Source organism: Trachurus japonicus, chromosome 6 (assembly GCF_045865225.1).
Source record: "Trachurus japonicus isolate A0001 chromosome 6, Traja_1.0".
NCBI classification, from domain to species: domain Eukaryota; kingdom Metazoa; phylum Chordata; class Actinopteri; order Carangiformes; family Carangidae; genus Trachurus; species Trachurus japonicus.
This window is the reverse complement of record NC_140912.1, coordinates 2,567,208-2,588,236: the sequence shown is the minus strand read 5'-3', so window position 1 is coordinate 2,588,236 and position 21,029 is coordinate 2,567,208. Positions and strand designations below refer to the sequence as shown.

The 21,029-nt window shown below is 41.6% G+C and overlaps 1 protein-coding gene across 6 annotated transcripts in view; it reads right to left on the bottom strand.

Moving 5' to 3' along the window:
* Positions 1-21,029, bottom strand: part of LOC146985345 (septin-7-like) — a 125,353-nt gene that overhangs the window by 45,435 nt on the left and 58,889 nt on the right. The window contains exons 2-3 of one of the 6 annotated variants that reach the window (XM_085778271.1): positions 18,143-18,185; positions 11,438-11,537 (exon numbers count right to left, since the gene is read on the bottom strand). In XM_085778271.1, the coding sequence (XP_085634397.1) occupies positions 11,438-11,537; positions 18,143-18,181 (139 nt within the window). In that variant the 5' untranslated portion in view covers positions 18,182-18,185. Of the gene's footprint in view, positions 1-11,437; positions 11,538-12,043; positions 12,177-18,142; positions 18,432-21,029 lie in introns of those variants that run through there. The other 5 variants (XM_085778273.1, XM_085778269.1, XM_085778272.1 and 2 more) reach the window with 5 other exon arrangements.

The following is a 21,029-nucleotide window of genomic DNA, read 5'->3' as shown; positions in this document are numbered from 1 at the left end:
GCATATTTTGTCCTCAAAACGAGTTAGTGGTGGGTCAAAAATATCTAAAGAACAGGTTCTCAAACTTTGAACTCATTAAGCAGAAGTGGAATATTTGTGTTAATTTAAGTCTTAAATAGTTCTATCTTCAGACAGCAATCACTTATATAGAGTGTTTGGTCAGAAACACGGGTCTGTCAGTCACTCTGCTCTGCTGTAAGCCGAGGAGAAAACTGTCTTTGTATCCTACAACCTTTATCCAATGAGGAGAGAGAACGTCATAAAGGGGCGGTCCTCTCTGTGTGTGTAGCCAAGGGATGCGCGTGAATGTGGTGACGTAGGGACGAGGGTGGGGACTGCTAACTCCATCTGCTGACAAGAAGTTAGGCAAAACCACCGGATCGCTTACTTCTGCTTTAAGTCTGCAGTAAATAGGGTTGTCCCCAAAATAGTCGACCAAGCACTGGTCGACCAAAAAATCATTAGCCAACCAAAATCTCATTGGTCGATTGGTCGTAGAAAAAAACAAAAAAACATTTGGAGCCCTGTCTTGGGCTTTTAATTTGAAGGGCCAGATACAGGAAGTCGTGACACTCACTCGCTGTCAGTTTTTTTTGTTGTTTTTTTTTTACAAGGCACAGCAGGTCTTTTTTTTCAAAAGCGACTTTTACCCATCATGTTGTTACAGACGTTTCTGGTTTGGAGACTCCGACGTTAAAGTACGTATCAGCGCTGTTTTCAACAATTAGCGTGCTGTCGGCGGTCAGTCTCACAGTGTCATGGCGCAGATCCACACTGCAAAAACTCAAAATCTTTCCAAGAATATTTGTCTTATTTCTTGTCAAAATGTCTCATTTCTAGTCAAAACTAATCTCTTTCCACTTAAAATAAGACTCATCACCTAAAAATTTACTTGTTTTTAGATCATTTTCACTTGTTTCAAACTAATTTTCAATTGAAATAAGCAGAAAAATCTGCCAGTGAAAGCAAGTTTTCTGTGCTTGTAATAAGAAGATAAGAAAATCAGATTTTTCTAGGCTTCTTATTTAAAGTGGAAAATTTGCTTGAAAAAAATAAAATTGTCTAAAAACAAGCTACTTTTTAAAATGTGATTAGTCTTATTTTATGTATAATTAGATTTATTTTGACTAGAAATGACATTTTGACTAGAAAAAAGACAAATATTCTTGGTAAGATTTTGAATTTTTGCAGTGCATGATAGTCCCCGCTGCAATTCGAGACCCGCACCGCTCCACGCCGCGGACCCCCCACCTCACCCGTCTTACAGCCTCAGCTCAGTCACTTACCCTCCTCATCTACTGTGTTTATTGGTGATAAATGGGCGTACTGCCGGTAATAACTGTAAAACCCGACCGGCTTGCTTTAGGAATGCTTTATTTACATTTCGCAATGTTTGCATACTGCATAAGCAATAAGATGCATATTGAATTTCATTTGGTACAGAACCGCCACCAGTTCACAGAGCTTCTGCAGTTACCATAGTAACACAAGACTTCTCTTCCGACACAGGTGAAACATCAACAGGGCAGCACGAGCTAAGAAAGGTATCTCAAAGAAAAAAAAAGCAGCGTCTTCTCTGTCTTCTAGAAGTGGCTCGTCTTTTAGCGTCAGATCTCACAACTCCGTCTGTTGTGACTAAAAGCAGCAGCTCATGGGTGGAGTGTGCAATACGACCAGATGCAGAAAAAACAGCAACAGCTCCTAAAGTGCTGCTACAGAGCGGCAAACATTAGAAGAATCATTTCAAAGGAAGGGTGACGGACGGTGGGAAGGCAGCACAGATGAGGCGCCATTTCACATCTATAATGCATAAGTTGGCCTACAGGTAGTAGGCTATTATCCCCGTTGACATATAAAAGGACGGTAAAAGACATCTGACAGGCTGAGGCACCATGTTATCCTCTGATAAGCTCTGGACCATATGATTTGCACAGTAATAAAGACTGGATTCTGTCCCACATCAATAACGATTGAGCAAGCAAAACCTGTTTCCCTCTAGCACCTGACTACATTAAGACCTGGAAACATGTGAGTGTATGTGAGCAGCTCGATTAGACAAGTGTATTAGAGTGTTAACATTTATTAATAAGCACTAAACACGACATGCCGCTCTTTTGTTTTTAAGTGTATTATCAAAAAACAAATTCAAAGTTAGCACTGGAAAAATCCAATTCTTGGCTTGATGATGAATAAAAACTTCACTGAGCAACTATGAACTTGTGAAGACAATTAACCACGAATGAAAGTCATTTTTAGTGGTAATAGTGCTCTGAATTGTCTGAACGTTTTCTAGCATATCGCAGTGAGCAATGATGTTGCTCCTTCTAAATACTTCAAATCAGAGAACTTCAAACTGTCACATTTTGATCTAAATCAGGAATCTGATGTGAACAGAAGTACAGATGCATCGACTGAGCCGCCAGCATGACCTGTTCTCTCACACCTATCTTGCTGTGTCACGTACACTGTAGCACTTCATATTGTGCACGCAGCAGCAAACACACATAAGTGCTCTTGCTGAACTTCTGCACAGCGAGTGAAGGTGACATGCAGAAGCTGACAAGGGCAAAGTGTCTCAAACTAGAGTCTCACCGCTTATTTAAAGTATTTTGGGGGGCTTTTTGCCTTTAATCGATAGGACAGTTGAGAGAGAGACAGGAAATGGGGAGGCAGAGTGAGGGGGAATGACACAGGGCCATCGGGGGAATCGAACCAGGGCTGGCTGCAGCGAAGGCTGTAGCTGCATGATAGCTGCCCGTTGAGCCGCCTGCGCGCACACACCTGCACATGTGGGCACACACCACCCGCAATATGGTTGTGTCCTGAATAGTGGTATCACTCATAGTAATAAACTGAGTAATAAAATAACAGTAATAGTAATAAAACTGAGTTTTACAGCTTGTCACCTCTTGGATAAATAAATTATCAATGCTGCATCTTTAAAAGGATATGCCAACATTTTTTCTTCGTGTCTTGCCTCACTCCCCGAGTCCATGACCAGCAGATAGACACCATCCTTTCGACTGTAGTAACAAGGGAGATAGAGCCGTATCGCCCGTAATTAGCTTAGCTCAAACGCTGGAAGTGTATAGGTAGCCTAGTGTTAGCCTGCCTCCTACCCGAGCCGAAATCAGCAGTCAGAAGCTGATTTCATTTTAGCTCTAAACTCTGTAAATATATCATTTTATCCACATTTCAAACATTTTTAGGCCAGAAAGTAGCCGTTTAGATCAGCAGTGTGTTGTTAATTTGTCTAAATACCAGCTGTTTACAATTTTGTTCAGACGAATTTGGCGCTACTCAAGCTAGCCGTTGTGACCAACGCACTTCCGGTTACTTTCACAAAATAAAACACCCGTTGCCCTTTACATACAGAAAACCATGACGATAGAATTTGTGCTTTTACTTTGAAATAGGAAGCTAACCTACCCTCGATGTAGCTAGCTTGAACCAAAATAAACCGTCTTTGCTTGAACCCTCCGTTTTGACCGATCTGGTCTCGTTACCGACATTTGACCGCTCAAGATGCCTTACCGAAGAGTTTTGTCAGCTCTGAGACGAAGATCGGCCCGCCGGTTTCCGTTTAGAGTTGCTGAAGAGTTTCTCTGATGACTTTAGGTGGAGGCAGGCTAACACTACCCATACACTTCCAGTGTTTGAGCTAAGCTAATTACGGGCGATACGGGCTCTATCTCCCTTGTTACTGCACGCACAGTCGAAAGGATGGTGTCTATCTGCTTGTCATGGACTCGGGAGTGAGGCAAGAAATGAAAAAAAAAAACGTTGGCGTATCCCTTTAAAAACAGTATTTGCATTTGTAGTTGTGGCCTTGGAAATGTTTGTGAATGACTGTATCGACAGTGAAACTTGTACCAGTGGAGCTCTACTGCAGTGTCCTACATACAGCTCACATCTCTGCTGCGGTCGGACTCATGAGAGGCTTCTGATCTTCTCTGGAGTTTCCTTAGGAAGGCAGAGACAGCGGGGTTGTCAAGTATTGGCCTTGTAACACATCAGAAGCAGCGTGAGGCAGGCGTCGCTTCCCCTCTCCTCCAAGCTCTCGAGCTGCGATCTGACTCTCGGCTCTGTTCGGGCCTCTGCACTGGCGCTGGATCTGCCTAATCTTTCCAGGAGTTTCTATTCAATCTGCCAGCTGGACAAAGGGACAGGAAACAGCTTTTTCCCCCTCAGAGAGAGGCGGACACAGAGGGAAAAGACAGAGGTTTGGGAAGAAAATAAATATACCAGAGAATTCTCAGCTTCTGGTGCCGCTCTTTCTCAGGGAGTGACCGACTGACAGCAAAACAAGCACAACTGCTTCCTGGTGAGCAGTCAAGCTCCTACAGCGCGCTCAGAAAGTCTTCAAACTTTCACTTTTTCACATTTTATCATGTCTAAGAGCTTCATGCTGAAATCTTTCAAACGTATTTTCCCTTCATGATTTACACTGAGCAGCCTAAAATGAGAAAGTCAAAACTGACTTCTGCAGAGTTCAGAGACAAGACTATGTCGAAGCTCAGTTCTGGAGAAGGATGCGAAAAAAACAAACATTTCTGCAGCATTGAAGATTCCCAGGAGAAGAGTCGCCTCCATCTTTCTGGAACATCCAGAAGCACAAGACCAGAAACATGCAGATAACTTGCATTTGCATGGTTTAACTTTATAAATGTATTTACTGCAGCAGGAGATGTGTTAATGAGGCCCAGACAGGCTCTAACACTGTAATTGGTAATTAACAATAAGAACATCAGACAATGATAAATGAAACATCTAGCACCTAAACAATTTTTGCTGTTGTAAAATGGTAAAACCTAAAATGATCATAATGAATGAAACCCAGAGAAGCTGATTCTTTTATTTTATATGAAATAATGTGTCTTTTAGTCTGTTTTCTGAAACCCAGATCAGTTTGTGGACACTTGGTCAGAGGAATGTGTGAGTGTTTGTGCAGGTGTAAACATGGTTTTTGTGTGTACACATCACTTGGCACCTGGTCCCAGGACTCTGCCTGGAGCTGGACGCCTGGACAAACTGTCCAATCCGGGGAGAGGAGCCTGGGTAAGAGAGGTGTGTGTGTGTGTGTGTGTGTGTGTGTGTGTGTGTGTGTGTGTGTGTGTGTGTGTGAAAACACAGGAGAACATCTGATACCAACAACCGTGCCGCAGTCACATCACTGATCCCTTTCTGATGTTTGATGTGAACATGAGCCCAGCATCTGTGTGGTCTCTCACACTGCACTGCTGCTGTTTGACTGGATAACTGCATGAACACACAGGTGCACAGGTGTTCCTTGTAAAAGGCTGGTGGTGACTGTGTGGTGTCGACATCACACTCAACACGCTCTGCAGTAACATGACAGACTGAAAAGACTGCAGCACCTGCATTTATCTGAAGAGGAAACACTGAGACATGGAAATGAGAAATGGATTCATATCTAGAGCATGAAGAGGAAGACTCAGATGAACTGCAGACATTAATCATTAATAATTATCTTTTTATAAATGTTCCGCGTGCTGTGTTTGTGTGTTTGTTGCAGTTGCATTTGTTGCCATTTCTTGTCTAATTCTCAGCGAGTTGTAGATGAATTAAGTTTATGAATCTGTTTGTTCAAAGCAACAGTAATGTCAGATCCAGACAGAACATTATTGAGTGGAAGATGCTCTTTATTAGCTGTAGTGTAAATAGATCAAATGACTAAATCAACTTATAAACACGAGATACTTGTGATTAATGTCGGTTAATTCAGTTAGAGACACTGTCTGATTATTTCATTTATCTTCATGTTCATATGATATTTTTATGTGATACCAGACATATGATGCGTGTAATAATCATTAACACTGTGACTGGCCTTTTAAACCTTGAATTGCAGTGACAGTCTCATAAAATAAAAATCATTATCACAATTATTTTGGTCAATATTCAAATCATGAATATTTAGACTATTATGTATGTTTATGGGGCGACTTGATTGATTGTTCATTTGTAGTATATCGCCATTTGTATTTTATTTATTGTATTGTTTTTATTCCTTGCGGTGTGCTGTTAGTTGTATTTTATTTATTTATTTATTTATTTATTTATTAGGGACTACGGACGTAAATTAGCAGCTCGGCTACAATCCGGCATATTTACTATATTACTATATCAGTGTTCATCAATATGCACTGTCCCTAAGTATTATTATTATTTATTATTATTATGAGGGGGGTTGGTGCAGGTTGCTTGATTGTGCAAACAATAATGAGTCACTCATTTGTTTTTGTGAATTAACTGACACATGCAGGTAGAAAGACTGTTTTTTAGAATAAAATCCCAATATTCTAGGAAAATGCTCTTTGAGTATATAAGTTTTGAGATAATTTGAAACCAAAATCGGAATCACAATTAAAATTTGAATAATTGTCCAGCCCTAGTCTGACCCATCATGAAGTGGAGAACATAAAAAAGGTAAAACCACAATATCAAGTTATGATTATCCTTTGATCATAACTGATCTAAGTTTGAAATAACAGATATAGTGTTTGAAGTCATCTCCCTGCTACAGCGACACCACTGGTCTCATGTCCGTCTGGGTTTTCTATGTTTACACAGAAGACGTTTATCATGGCAGGCGTGTATCAGGTTATTGGTACATTCTCACATTTTAACGATGTGGTCACAGAAACGACTTCCTCCCGCTGCGCTGTTGGAATTTATACAAGTTACCTGCAGGCATCAGCACAGTCTTCTCATACTTCACCATCTGTCTCCTCCAATAGAACAACACTGGGCCTCTGAGTTGAGCCAAACTAACACACTGCACAGAACTGCCAAGTAAAGCAGAGCTCAAGACAAGCCTGCTGTAAACTAGAGACCCAGCTGGCTGCTTCAGATCTCATCGCTCTCCACTGCCTCTTTATCACATTGTTTTGTGATTGAGACTATTTTTTGAGTTTCTTTTCACTTGTGGCCAACGTGGCATTTCATTATTGACGCTGTAGACAGACTTCACATGATTTCTAAATAGACACAAACAGGATGTTGCGTCGTCATTAAAGCTGCGCAATCAAACTTTAAAACTTTCCCCATTTCTGTCTGGAAACACTCCAGCTGCTGTTATGAATTACGTTCAAGTTTCGGTTGGTGATTTAATCAAATTTTCTTCTTTCCAGTGTGGAAGGACGCATAGCCTACTTAATGAAATTATACATTTTATCAGTATTGGGTTTTTTCTGCTATTTTAAGAATACAAATAGTAGAGGGGTAATTCCTACATATTCCAGCATAGTAAAGACACTGAATAACCTGTGTGAGAAGTACATTTTATAGTCACGTTAAAACTAAATTGTTACCACAAATAATGCAAAGTGATTTCATGGACCACAAGTTCTATTCGCCACCATGAAATGCAGCAGGATACAAACTAAATGAGGTGCAACGATTCATTACAATCAGCTGATGTGTGCGCATGTGTTGCAGTCATGGCTGTCTGCAACTACATACATGAACCTGTAATACAACTAACAATAAGTTACTGCATGACTGGGAATGCAAGTCAAATATCATCTTGACATTTGGAAGAGCTATTGGCGTCATTCTGATGATCGTCCATGACCGCAGCCCCAGTTCCTGCAACATTTCTCTGTTTCAAATTAAAAGCCCTCTAGTGTTTCAGAGCCAGACCCATAGCTCCAGTTATTTATTGTGAAACACTTGCGGCCACAGTGTATGCAGCAACAGACAACAGGCGGATGTTTCAAATGGCAACAAAGCAAAGTGCATCAGATTGAATCAAATCAAATCAAACTTGATCACATACTTGAGATGAGTCAGCCAGATTAACAAACCTCTCCAACCACAGGAAATGCTGAAACACTTTCAGCAAATAGTTTTCATTCACAAATCAAAACTGTTTTTTTTTCCATATTAAAGGTCAAGATGGATCTCCAGCCTTTCCTCTGATCTACATCTAGAAAAACGTAGCCTAGTCGAGGCGTGAACGCGCTGGCATGCTCCACACACTTGTTATGTGTGAAATTTGGATCAGCTGGGGTATGTGAGGCCGAGAGCCAAGAAAGCTGGGGAGACACAGAGAGGGGGCCCAGGAGTGAGAGGGCTTGAAACGGGATCTGGTTAATTGTGTTTCTCTCGGGTTCCATCACTCTGTTGGTCTTTACCTCCCTCCTGCTCCTCTCCTACAGCGGCTGTTTACTAAACAGGAAGCTCAACCCCGGGCTGAGATAATAAAGGCTGCACGCCTCTTTGTGTTAATGTCTCCTTTCACTGGGTCATCACAAGATAAACACAGTTAGATTTATGTCTTTTTTTTTTTTTAAAGAAAAAAGAAAAAAACGTTTAAATGAAATTAAAACTTAAAGCAGAAGTAAGCAGAATGTTTGTGTTAATATAAGTCTTAAATAGTTCTATCTTCCGACAGCAATCACTTACATAAAGTGTTTGGTCTGAAACACGGGTCTCTCAGTCACTCTGCTCTGCTGTAAGCCGAGGAGAAAACTTTCCTTCTATCCTACAACCTTTATCCAGTGAGGAGAGAGAACGGCATAAAGGGGCGGTCCTCTCTGTGTGTGCAGCCAAGGGATGCTTGTGAATGTGGTGACGTAGGGACAAGGGCGGGGACTGCTAACTCCATCGGCTGACAGGAAGTTAGCCAAAACAACCGGATCGCTTACTTCTGCTTTAACTGAGGTGAAGAGCATGGTAAAAAAAAAAAGAAAGGAACATGTCTAATGGAGGAGGAGGAGGAGGAAGAAGAGGAGGAAGAGTAGAAAGTCCAACTGGCCAACAAAGGAAGTCAATTATTGAAGTTTTTTTTTCAAGTTAAACTTGAACGTCACCTTTAGCCTCCTGAAATGATCCCACACTTTGAATTTCCTGCCTCCATACCAGTATGTTACTGCAACAGACTGTCCTGTGTTTACTGGTCCAGCCTCTGACGTGTGTGTGTGTGTGTGTGTGTGTGTGTGTGAGAGGGGGAAATAAAGTTGTTTCTGCTGTTCATCATATTATGTTTGTAAGTCCCATTTATTACTTTATTACTAAACATTCCCAGATAGACAAACCAAATATGCTCAGTTGTGTTATTATCTGAGAACCGCAGGGACCAACTGTGTAAACAAATAACAGTAAGTCCATGAGCCGCTGACTGTTCAGGCTCAGCCTTGGTTTTTAGTTTGGAATCCTGAGCTGTGGTGAACAGACCAGAAAATTTTGTATTAAACAGACTGTAACTTTTATCTGTGTGACTTTGGAAGATAAACAGTTGTTTTGTAGAAATCAGACCAGCGAAGTGACGCCTCATATTCACTCCAGCTAAACTTTAACATGTTTTTACTAGGGAACGACAGACTATTGGCCTAGCCAATTATTAGTGCCAATTTTCTGCATTTGTCAATTATTGGTAGGCTAGAACTATTATTTAACTGGTAAAATGAATAATAGGTTTACAGTTAGGATAAGAAGTTTAAAAGTAAAATAATAAATTGAATTAAATTAATAATAATTAATTTAAAACGTGTTAGTGTCCGTGTCCAGTGGTCTGGAGCAGTGTCCAACCCACAAAGCAATCTGGTTGGTTACAAGTAGCAGCCTATCACTGCTGCAGGCTGCTGTTCACACACACATACACACAGCAGCTGTGTGTCTATTGGAAAACTGCAGACATCGAAACAATCACAATCCTTCACACTGAAGTTACAACAACACACTCTGATGAACAAGTTCATCAGCTGGTCCAAGAGCAAGAGAGAGAGAGTCAGCGCTAACTGCTCAGCTAATGTCACTGGCTGAGCTGAGCAGCATAAGAGCTGAAGAATTAGTTAAAGTCATTAAAAAGCAGCAGAGCATGGTTCAGGCAGTTCAGGAAACATATAATAACTTCATTAGTTAGGAAATATACGCAGCTGTTAAGGCCTGTGTGGAAACGCTGAATCATACAAGTGCAATACGGACACGTCACAGTCAAATGCTGAATGTTGGAGTCCCAATCTAACATTTAAACTTTGGATCTAGTACAACTGAACCTACACTTGGTTTGCACAGGAAGCACTCAGAGGCCACTATCATTTAGACAAGATATATGTGACGGCTTAAGAGCTGCACAGGATTTTCTTTACCCCATATCCACACTCATTACAGGCCCAACAGTGTGGTGCAATACATCCTCATTGTGTGTGTGTGTTGTGTATACTACGTGTGTGCGTAGATGTCCAACCAAACCCAAACTTCCTCCGCTCCTCCGTCCGCTCCCCTCCCTCTGTAATGCTGTTAGCCACATTTTGCATCTGAGCTCATTCATACTTGAAGCGACGACGTCCTACCGCTCACTTCCCAAATCAAATCATCCAAAACACACAGAGGTCACTGTGTATCCTGGGGCTACGGAGAGAAAACTCCCCTGGGAAACTGCGGGATTCCAGCTCTCACAAGAGATATTTTCACATGCACGCATTCTCAGTTGCTGAAGCCACTCTGTGGATATCATTAAAGGGATAGTTCCCCCAAAATTCAAATTTCACTCATTATCTACTCACAGGTAACACGTAACTCACAGTCCTCCGTCCCTTCTCTGAGTTACGGGGGGGTCCGCGCAGCAGTATTTGTCCATATAATGGTTGTCAATGGAAACCAACTTTCTTCGTCCAAAAAGACACACCAAAAACATCCAAATACCTCTATACTGCTCGTCTGTAATGTCCCTCTTGTATTGAAGCCCCGACATGAGAAATTGTTCCGCCGGTCAGTGCAAATCACGCGAGATTTGCACTGACACAGGAAGAGCAGTGAACCGAGACCCTGAGCTTCCGCTACAAACAAGCTTAAAATATAGACTTATTTAATTTTTTTCGGAACAATTTCTCATGTCGGGGCTTCAATACAAGACGGACATTACAGACGAGCAGTATGGAGATATTTGGATGTTTTTTGGTGTGTCTTTTTGGACGAAGAAAGTTGGTATCCATTGACAACCATTATATGGACAAATACTGCTGCGCAGACCCCCCCCGTAACTCAGAGAAGGGGCGGAGGATTCTGAAAATTCTCACAGTTCTTAGTTGACATGAGGGTGAGTAGATAATGAGTGAAATTTGAATTTTGGGTGAACTATCCCTTAAAAAAAAAAAAAAAAAGGCGGCGGAGGGAGACACGGCTCCGCAGAAACGGCTTTTTAAACTGTCAGCTCGTCATCCTGAGCAGCTGAGTGCACTGGATGCCACACATGCTTCTCTGCCTTTCAACCCGCGCTGAAGACACACACACAAACACACACAAGCATGAAAAATACACACTGACAAGCTAACGCAGATAGATGGACAGGTGTGCATACACAGGTGTGGCTAAGGAACACTCACACAAACACTTGCACGTGAATAGAGGCAAACACACACACACACACACATCCTCATTCATGGATCCGGTGTAGATTTTCACCACTTACCTACAACCATTAACGTGAACTCAAAACCTCTTTTGACAGACTTCCGATACACCTGATTGGGGAGATTGGCGAAGCCGACATAGCCCTCCAGGTTCCGCTGCTGGACAGAAACACACAAACACAAACACACTTTCTGTTAATGCACGAGTCGCAAAAAGCATGAATATGAGCTCTAAAAGATTCAATCTTGAACACAGAATATTTTGGCCTTCAGACGACAGATAACAGACAACAAGAAACACAGAAAAACGCACAGTCGTTATGTGCATACAAAGTGACAGAAATCTTGTTTTTGTGAACCTTCAATTAGCATTTCTGTGTCCTGCAGTGACAAAAGGCCCTTTGAAGTGAAGTGCAGCTGGGATAAATACAAGAGGGGAATAAGAGCTGTTTTAAGGGGGGAAGAGAGGTGAGGGCCGGCTGGCTCACAGAGAGAAATAACAGGCTTTCCCCCAGGAGCATGGGAATAGGAAGTGGAGTCAACACTGCCAAAGTCCATTTAAACAAGTTAAGCTAAAACAGAAAAGTGATGGAAGCCAATGAAAGAAACAAATCTACTCCTCATAAAGCTAAGGTGACACAAACATATAAATCCAGTCTCCCTACGTGCTGAATCATGTCCATCATGTCCCTCACGTAGTATAGTCTCAGTCCAGACCGCCGCTCTCCAGCTGCTGGCTCTCTTTACCACAGAGGTATCTCTTCATCACTTCCTCCCCCCGGCCCGACTCCTCCCTCTCTGCCTGACTCTATCTCCCAGCCGGCTGTCAGATAACAACCCCCCTCCCCCTCCCCCCACCGCCGCTACAGTCACCGTGCATCGTCCCTGCACGCTACATGACGCAAACACAATTGATTTGCGGCCTCTCGGGGCTCTGTCATGCATGGCACTGATGGAGAGCTGCCACGCTGCGCTGACAGAAAGAGGCACACAACCACCTACAGCTGAAGTTAAAGGGATAGTTCACCCAAAATTCAAATTTCACTCATTATCTACTCACCCTCATGTCAACTAAGAGAATTTTCAGAGTCCTCCGTTCCTTCTCTGAGTCACGAGGGGGTCCGTGCAGCAGTATTTGTCCATATAATGGTTGTCAATGGATACCAACTTTCTTCGTCCAAAAAGACACACCAAAAAACATCCAAATACCTCCATATTGCTCGTCTGTAATGTCCCTCTTGTATTGAAGCCCCAAAATGAGAAATTGTTCCGAAAAAAATTAAATAAGTCTATTTTTCAAGCTTGTTTGTAGCGGAAGCTCCCAGTGTCTCAGTTCACTGCTCTTCCTGTGTCGCACTGACCGGCGGAACAATTTCTCATGTCGGGGCCTCAATACCAGAGGGACATTACAGACGAGCAGCATGGAGGTATTTTGATGTTTTTTGGTGTGTCTTTTTGGACGAAGAAAGTTGGTATCCATTGACAACCATTATATGGACAAATACTGCTGCGCGGACCCCCCGTAACTCAGAGAAGGGACGGAGGACTCTGAAAATTCTCACAGCTCTTAGTCGACATGGGGGTGAGTAGATAGAGTAGAGTGAAATTTGAATTTTGGGTGAACTATCCCTTTAATGTCAGATTCCAGTTTTTAAAATGTGAGGTGCTGCTGCTTCTCATTGTAACACATACTGATACTAAACAAACCAAAGGCCGGATGCATACATGATGTCATTCTAACACAGTGTGCACTTGTCTCTACAGTAAACAAAGCTCAGAATAAATGGATCACACTGACTGCACCTCAGTAAACTCATTTGTACTTTCTCTCTGTAAGAACTCAGGCTTCACAGTTCTCGTCTTTCTTCTCTGTGCCTCATGATTTTTTTTTTTATTGTAAACTGACTTATTAATCGTCCGTATATGGCTAACCCTGTGGAAGAGTGGAAATGAGGCTCATGAGGCACATGCACAACATACACCCACACTGAGGTTAGTTTGGCGGTCAGCAGTTAGACACACAGTTTATCCAACTGGCTCTGCTCATTCTTCAGTTGCTTCCATTCACTTTCTCCCAGATGAAGAGTGGGTGTTGTGTATCCCCAACAAGTGGGACTCTTGAATGTTTCACCTGTAAGAAAACCCAGTCTCACTAAGCGAGGCGAGGCCCGATTCATAAACATACCGTTTATCACTGGAAACAGGCCGCTGACCCAATTTCAGTCCAAATCCATTGTTGGGGGGAAAAGTCAGGCTAATGTGCACTGCATCACCGCAACATCTCGTTTCATTTAGAAACTAAATTCCTCAGCTCCTGAGTTCTTTTAAGGAATAGTTCAACATTTTGGCAAATTGGCCCATTGCCATAATCCCTATAGTTTTAGGAGTAGGTTCGTTGTGGTTTAGAACAACGGAGCAGAGCCACAAGCTGCTCAGAGCTACGCTACAGAGGCTAATGGGATTTCTTGGTTTCCCTCATCAAACTCATCAAAATACGCTAGGTTACCAACGTTATGAGACAGAGTTGTTTTCGAGGTAAATCCATGCAAAACCGCTGATGCCCGTTCCCGTTGGAGGCAGTTTTTCAGCAAGCAGTCTCTGCATTTGCCTCGAAAACAACTATGTCTGGTAACATTCTGTTATTATCTCATAGCGTGGTGAATGTGCAGGTCACAACTTGTCCACCAGAGCGTTTTGGAGTTGTTGGATTGTGTATTTGATGAGTTTGATGAGGGAAACCAAGAAATCCCATTAGCCTCCGTAGCGTAGCTCTGAGCAGCTCACGGCTCCGCTCCGCCATTCTAAAAATAGCTTACACCGACAATTAAAGGTAACAAACCTACTGCTATGACTATAGTGATTATGGCAATGGGCCAATTTGCCAAAATGTTGAACTATCCCTTTAAAGACATGGACAAACACAGAGCTTCACATTAATGTCACAGCATCTAGATTCTGTACGTTCTTTGTATTGTTGAAGTGATCTGCTTCATGTGTTTTATGGACTACTAGCACAGAATGATGGGAGGCAGTACACAAACTGAATGTTTTACATACTTTTGGTCCCTTAGGCCTGTTTGTCATAGTTCTGACCAAAAGCATCTATTAATGCTGAGACATACAATAACACAGTAGAGTTCAACATCCACTACAGAGTCTTCGTGGTGACCTTTCCCAGGAGAGTGGACGTTGCTGAATCTGATTGATGACCCCGGGTTTGGAACGTTACGTGACGTTCAACAACCCTATATTTTCTGGACTGTAATGTAGTGATGTTGTAAACATATTTTTGGCCCAGCTCCACGTTTGAGTATCAGCCCCGAGCCATCATTCACAACAAGGGTGTGACTTATGTCTGTCACAATTACAACCTCAATCCAGAGTGGCAGGCAGCTATAGGTCTGCACACGCATTCAAAGTATAATTAAAATGGCAGAGTGCAGTGACCAAGTCACAGGGGCTGCAAAGGAAAACTGTGTCTCCACATTGTTGTGCGTTGTTAGCAGCACAGACATTATGGTGCTTCAGAGTAGAGGTACACCAATCAATCAGTTTGGGCAATTAATAGGACATTTTATAAACTATCATTATGGGCAGTAATATTGGCTCTGATGGTGGTGAACCCTTCATCAGTCGCACACGCTACATCATCTCATAACACCAGATCTCCTCAAAGGATAACAGGGTAACAGGAGAATTGATATCTAGCAGGGCACAGTTTTAACACTGCCCCATAAACTAAGCATTAAATAGACAGTTTTCTACAGATGAACTACCTGCGTTGTCGTTTTCTTTTCCACAGAAAAGGGTGAGGGACAAAATAGGGGTTATTGTGATTTAAAATGTGTTGCGTCACTCACATGCTCACTGACCGAGCTGTCTGGACTGTTGACTAGTAATGTGCTTCTTTTTTTTTGTAGCTTCGTCACCACTTGGATTCAACTAAGCTAATAGCTAAGAGCTTCCCATTGGATAATTACTACATGGATGATTATGTTTCAGCTGGCAACAACTTATCTAACCCTAACTGATGCAGTCTCAGTTCTTAAACAACCATGTCAGAAGACACATCCTGTGGTCGTGGAAAAGATGGTAATCTGTTTCAGAAGGGTCAAATTATTGGCATGAATAAAGCAAATAAAACATCTAAGGAGATTACTGAGACTACAGAAATTGGGTTAAGAACTGCATTATTAAAAACTGGAAGGACAGAGGGGAACCATCATCTTCAAGGAAGAAACATGGTCCAATGTGACCACCGAGTCCAGACCTGAACCCCATTGATCTTTGAAAAATGAATGCGACTCTGGACGGGAATAAATGTTGTGGCATTGCAGAAGCTTATTGAAACGATGCCACAGCAAATGCTTGCCGTAATCAAAGCTAAAGGCGGTCCAATGAAATATTAGAGTGTGTGACTTTTGGATGTGCAGTTTTCTCCAGACCTAAAGGAACATGTTTGTTTGGTGCAAGACTAAATTTAATCAGATGATGAAATGTAAAAACAATTCCAACTGAAAATGGCAATATCTGCCAAAAATGATTGCAATATGATATTTTTTGCATAGTGGAAACTGTTTCCTAGCAACATAAAACTAATGCTGGTTTTTGGACTCTTTGAACGTTGCCAAAGTTGTGTTTGTGGTTCACCTACTGCCTTAGGAGAACTCCTCACATTACCACACACTCCCACCCGGGGACAAATTCAATGCTATGGCTGAAAAACAATAAAATGCCACATCAGGGTGTCAGGAGTCAGGACTGTGTGTGTGACTATGGATGAGGAACTTCCTGTCGCACCAACTTGCCAATAATGAGTTTTACTAAATGTCAAATACAAACCCCATCTCTACATTCTGTAGCCCTCGTTTCCCACTGTTGGAGTGTGACATTCAAAAATCTGTAGATTACACAACAACACTGCTGTGGACACACAAGCTGCTGGGATAGAAAAGGAAACAATCTATTGGCCTGATCGATACTCTGTGATGGATGCAGCTCGACAGCATGGACAACTTCTCTCAACAAGCCTGAAGCACTTTCCACCATTTCCACATTTGATCCACCCACATACAAGTTTTGTCTGTGTGCATGTGTGAGTATATGTGTGTTACATAATGTATCACCTCTGATAAGCAGGTAAATGTAACACTTAGCTGCGATGATGACATTATTAGAGCAGGCTGTTAGCAATTAGCCACAGAGAGCACTATCAGTGTGAGTGTGTGTCTGTGTGTAGGTGGAGTCTCTGGGTAAAATGCTGCACTAGTTAAATAGTGCGTAGCTTTGCGTGCATGTGTGTAAATGCATTTCCATAAGGCTATGAATGAAGAAACCTTGTGCCTGCGTGCTGATGTTCAATAATAATACTGTATATTGAAGATATTACATTGTGGATATCACCAAAGTAAAGCACAATAACTGTGCTCATCAGACTATCTCTGTAATTTATGCTGCTGCATCACTGTTCTCCTGTGCAATGTATTATTCAAGTACATTTTTTCAGATAAAAGTGACTGAGAGAAAAATATGCAGTGGAGGTAAAAAAAAAAAAAAAAAAGGGAAGTGAGAGGAAAGCTATAGTCAGTGCGTCCATACCATTTCTATCACCCCTCCCCCAGTCCACCCAGTGGTGATAGTAGCTGCCTGGCTCTCTGACATCATCCATATTGCCAAGTCCACCACCCTATTCAGCAGCTGATGCCGGGCCGTCCTCCCGGCCATCAGCTGTCTTTGAACTTGCATTTATTACATTTCAAATATGAATTGTGCAATTGTGCTGCAGAGCTTAAAAAAAAAAAAAAAATCTGCAAAAGGAGAACATAAATTGTTTGAAAACAGTGCATGTGTAATTCTTCCTTTAGTTATTTTTAGCAGTGAGCGCATTGTGTCTTCACTATCTAGCCATCTGAGCACACCGTCTGTGTGTGTGTGTGTGTGTGTGTGTGTGTCCACTCCACAGACTGTATGATAAACAGATACAACACAGCCCAAGCCGAAGCTGCCATTGCTTTAAGTAAATCAACATTGCAACAAGCCCTGAACAAAACAAGCCACTCTGTATCTCCAGCAGTGAGTGGTTCAGTCACTGTCAAATGCAGTCAAAGTAAAGTAAACTTTATCTTGCTGGTGGTCAATATGGTGATATTTTCCCTGGGACTTGACAATCAGACCTTGTCGGGGAGCACTGACCCTTTCTTCGTTTAGTCTCTCTCACTGTCAAACTGAGAAAACTCATCTCAATAAAAATGATCTATTCTACCTATAACTACAATGTAACCCTTAATTAAGACCACAAAATGTATCCAAATGTTGCTGGAACCTCAAACCAGTTTGAAGACAACATTATAGTATATCTAAACACAGGATCATTTGCTACAAAATGTGAACTGTATCATGGCTTGGCCGCCCACAGCCATCAGGATGAGGCTATGGGATGGGAGGTGAGACATCTTTAAAACACTGCTATCAACTGTGGGTCAATCAATGATTATGGTAGACCTAAATTATGCCGAACTCATTAGTAGACTACATCATGCTGCTCAGGCGGCTTGAGTGATGTTTTACTTGAGAATATCTTTATAATGAAGCTTAACAATCAAATCTGTCAACATTGATAATGGGGTTTGGTGTGCAGCTCTCTGCAGGGCATGAAGGCTCGCAGCCCGGACTGGGCTACTACACACGGGGTCGGTTAAATATGGATTTTAATTAGTCAACATTGTTGTCAACACTGGGTGTACCGCACTGAAAAATGGACTTACAGCGATGCTGGGAACCGTAGTCTCTGGTCGCTCGATCATTGTAGCCTACTACGCTGCTGTCACCACCCAGGTCCCAGCCTGCCACGGACAGACAGTCACCACGGAGACACGGAGACACGGAGACAGATCCCGGAGAAACGACGGAGCAGCGAGCGGCTGGCAGCGGACAGCAAGAGAGACGAGACTGAAATGAATGAATGAGTTTAAATTACATATGGCCGCTGAAGATACTACTACAAGATGTAGCACAGTGACGAATAATGCTCCGACTGTTTTCCTTTCCAGGCGAATAAACACGGGCCGAACGCTGGTACATCCGGTTGGCAATTTCAGAATAAGACGAAATGCATCTTCACAATAAACTTTTACTTTTACTAATGACTACTACTAGGCTAGGCCTACTACTACTACTACTACTAGCCTACTACTAGGTGCTACCACCACCACCACCACCACCACTACTACTACTAATAATAATAATAGTAATAACAATATAGCCTACTAATACTATTATTATTATCATTATTATTGTTATTACCATTGATGATGATAATAATAATAATAATAATAATAATAATAATAATAATAATAATAATAATAATACTTATTATTATTATTATTATAGTACATCTTTATTTGTCTTGTACCTTGCATACACAAATCACAGCAGGATGTGCTTTAACACGTACAGTAGTTTACCTACACATACACACACAATAGGAGCAAATACATTTAACAGTAGACATAAAAACTAGCTTACATTAGAGTTAAATTGAAATTGAAAGAGAAAACCTAAGGTCAGTAAAAACAGGTTTATTGGTGAAACAATACAGCAATGTTTTCTTTTGTTTATTTGTTTGTTTGTTTTTGTCCACAGAGATTGTGACCTGTTACATGGCGGGGGTCATTTTACAGTTTTGGTGGTTTGGTTTTATAGTTCATGAAGACAGCTCTATTTGCTGCATCTTTTGAGGATCTTAAGGCTTTAGAGCCAGTAGCCTACAGGACAGCTAAAACAGTGACAACCTTTCTCTTTGGTCTTAAAAGTCAAATGCACAATCTGAGGTGGTGGTAGATGGGATAAGATTTGGACTTTTATATTGAAAACAGAGACAAGTAACTTCCGCTCTTCCACAGGCTGTGTTTGTCCAGCTTGTCGCACCTCTCGGGAGCCTGTATCCGCCTTCCTATTGGTCACAGAGGAATGTGAGCGGCCGCGGATCGTGGGTGTCATCAGGCCTGTGCGCTGGAGGCGAAAATGTGCTGCCTTCACAAACGGTGGAGAATCACGTTACTGAACATTCATCTACAACCGACCGACATACCGGTAATTTAACCACACTCAGAGGACTGAGACAGACAGTGTGATGATGTAATTGCTTTAACAGCCACAGAATGAAGACCTGTTTAGGCTGCTTCAGACCCTCACTGAAATAAGGCTTATCAAAATATGTTGGGGGAGTATAGCATTACCACTGGCTGGGGATTTATTTCCCTGTCATAATGATGGCCCAGTATTATCTCTCTCTCTTTATATATATATATTTTTTTTATTTTTTATTTTTTAGAATATTAAATAGGCTAGTAGCCTACTGTTTGATGGCAAATGTTACATGATTCAACTATGGAGGAATAAAACTGTCATTATCAAAGACAGATAAATTAATGACTCAATAATAAATCAATGTACCATTAATTGCAACAAAAACGATTTAAACAAGAGAAAGAATTAAGTAATGAAATGTGATATAAACTGGCATATCCCTTAATTTGCTTCTATATTGACCTTTTTCTTGTATGAACGTCCTTAACTTAAAGCAGATATCAGTGGCAAGGCCGTTTCGGCTAATGCTGTGTTCAAGGCAGGCTTTTGAAACCGTAAGTTACAGCTTCAAGTCACAACTACGACTTGGTAGCGTTCCAGGTAACCCGTAGCTCGTGTTTTTACCGTCCTGTTGTCTGTGAAAGTTCCCTATAACGGCCACTCGTAACTTCCGACCCGTGAACTCGTACCAGATCGAACTGGTATGACTTCACAGGAAGGAAAAACACAAAGTACGAGTTTCCTTGAACGCACCATGAGTTAGCAGCCCCCGCCCTTGTCAGGCATCAATTGGTCCTCGTGCTACGTCACCACATTCACGCGCATCCCTTGGCTGCACACACAGCCCTTCATGCCGTTCTCTCTCCTCATTGGATAACACTTGTATCCCACAAGGAAAATTTTCTCCTCGGGTTACAGCAGAGCAGAGTGACGGAGAGACTCGTGTTTAGGCTGGAATACTTCATGTAAGTGATTGCTGACGGAAAATAGGACTATTTAGGACTTATATTAACAAAAACTGATATCTGCTTTAATTTGTTATAATTCCATTTCATTTATCATTTATTCATGTATCCAATTATTATTTCCCTTGCACTTTTCATGTTTATTGTTTATGTTGGATTGAGTTTGCACATGTTGTAACTGTAAGCGTTACACAGTTTTGTTTGTGAATTGTATTTTCAAAAACTGACTGAAATTAATCTTAACATATATAATTTGCTATAGTAAAATTAAATAAAAACATACTTTGAAACATTATACAGTATGTACCGTATTGGTACAAAACTCCCATCATTTGTTCCAAATGTTCAGTTCAGCCTGTGAAAAGTCTCTCAGCGGCTGAGAATAATCTGGTTAAAAGCTGATTATGTGTGCACAATTCCACATACGATGATACAGAGCCCCCATCTGGTCAGTACATGTAATAAAGGCAAACATGATGCAACCAGTGTGAAATTAAATGATGTCGTAAACTGGAGTGTGTGAGTGAGTGTACTGACACTACGAGGTGCAAGCATCTGATAGCTCACTTCTTACATACAAAAGTTATAATAATAATAA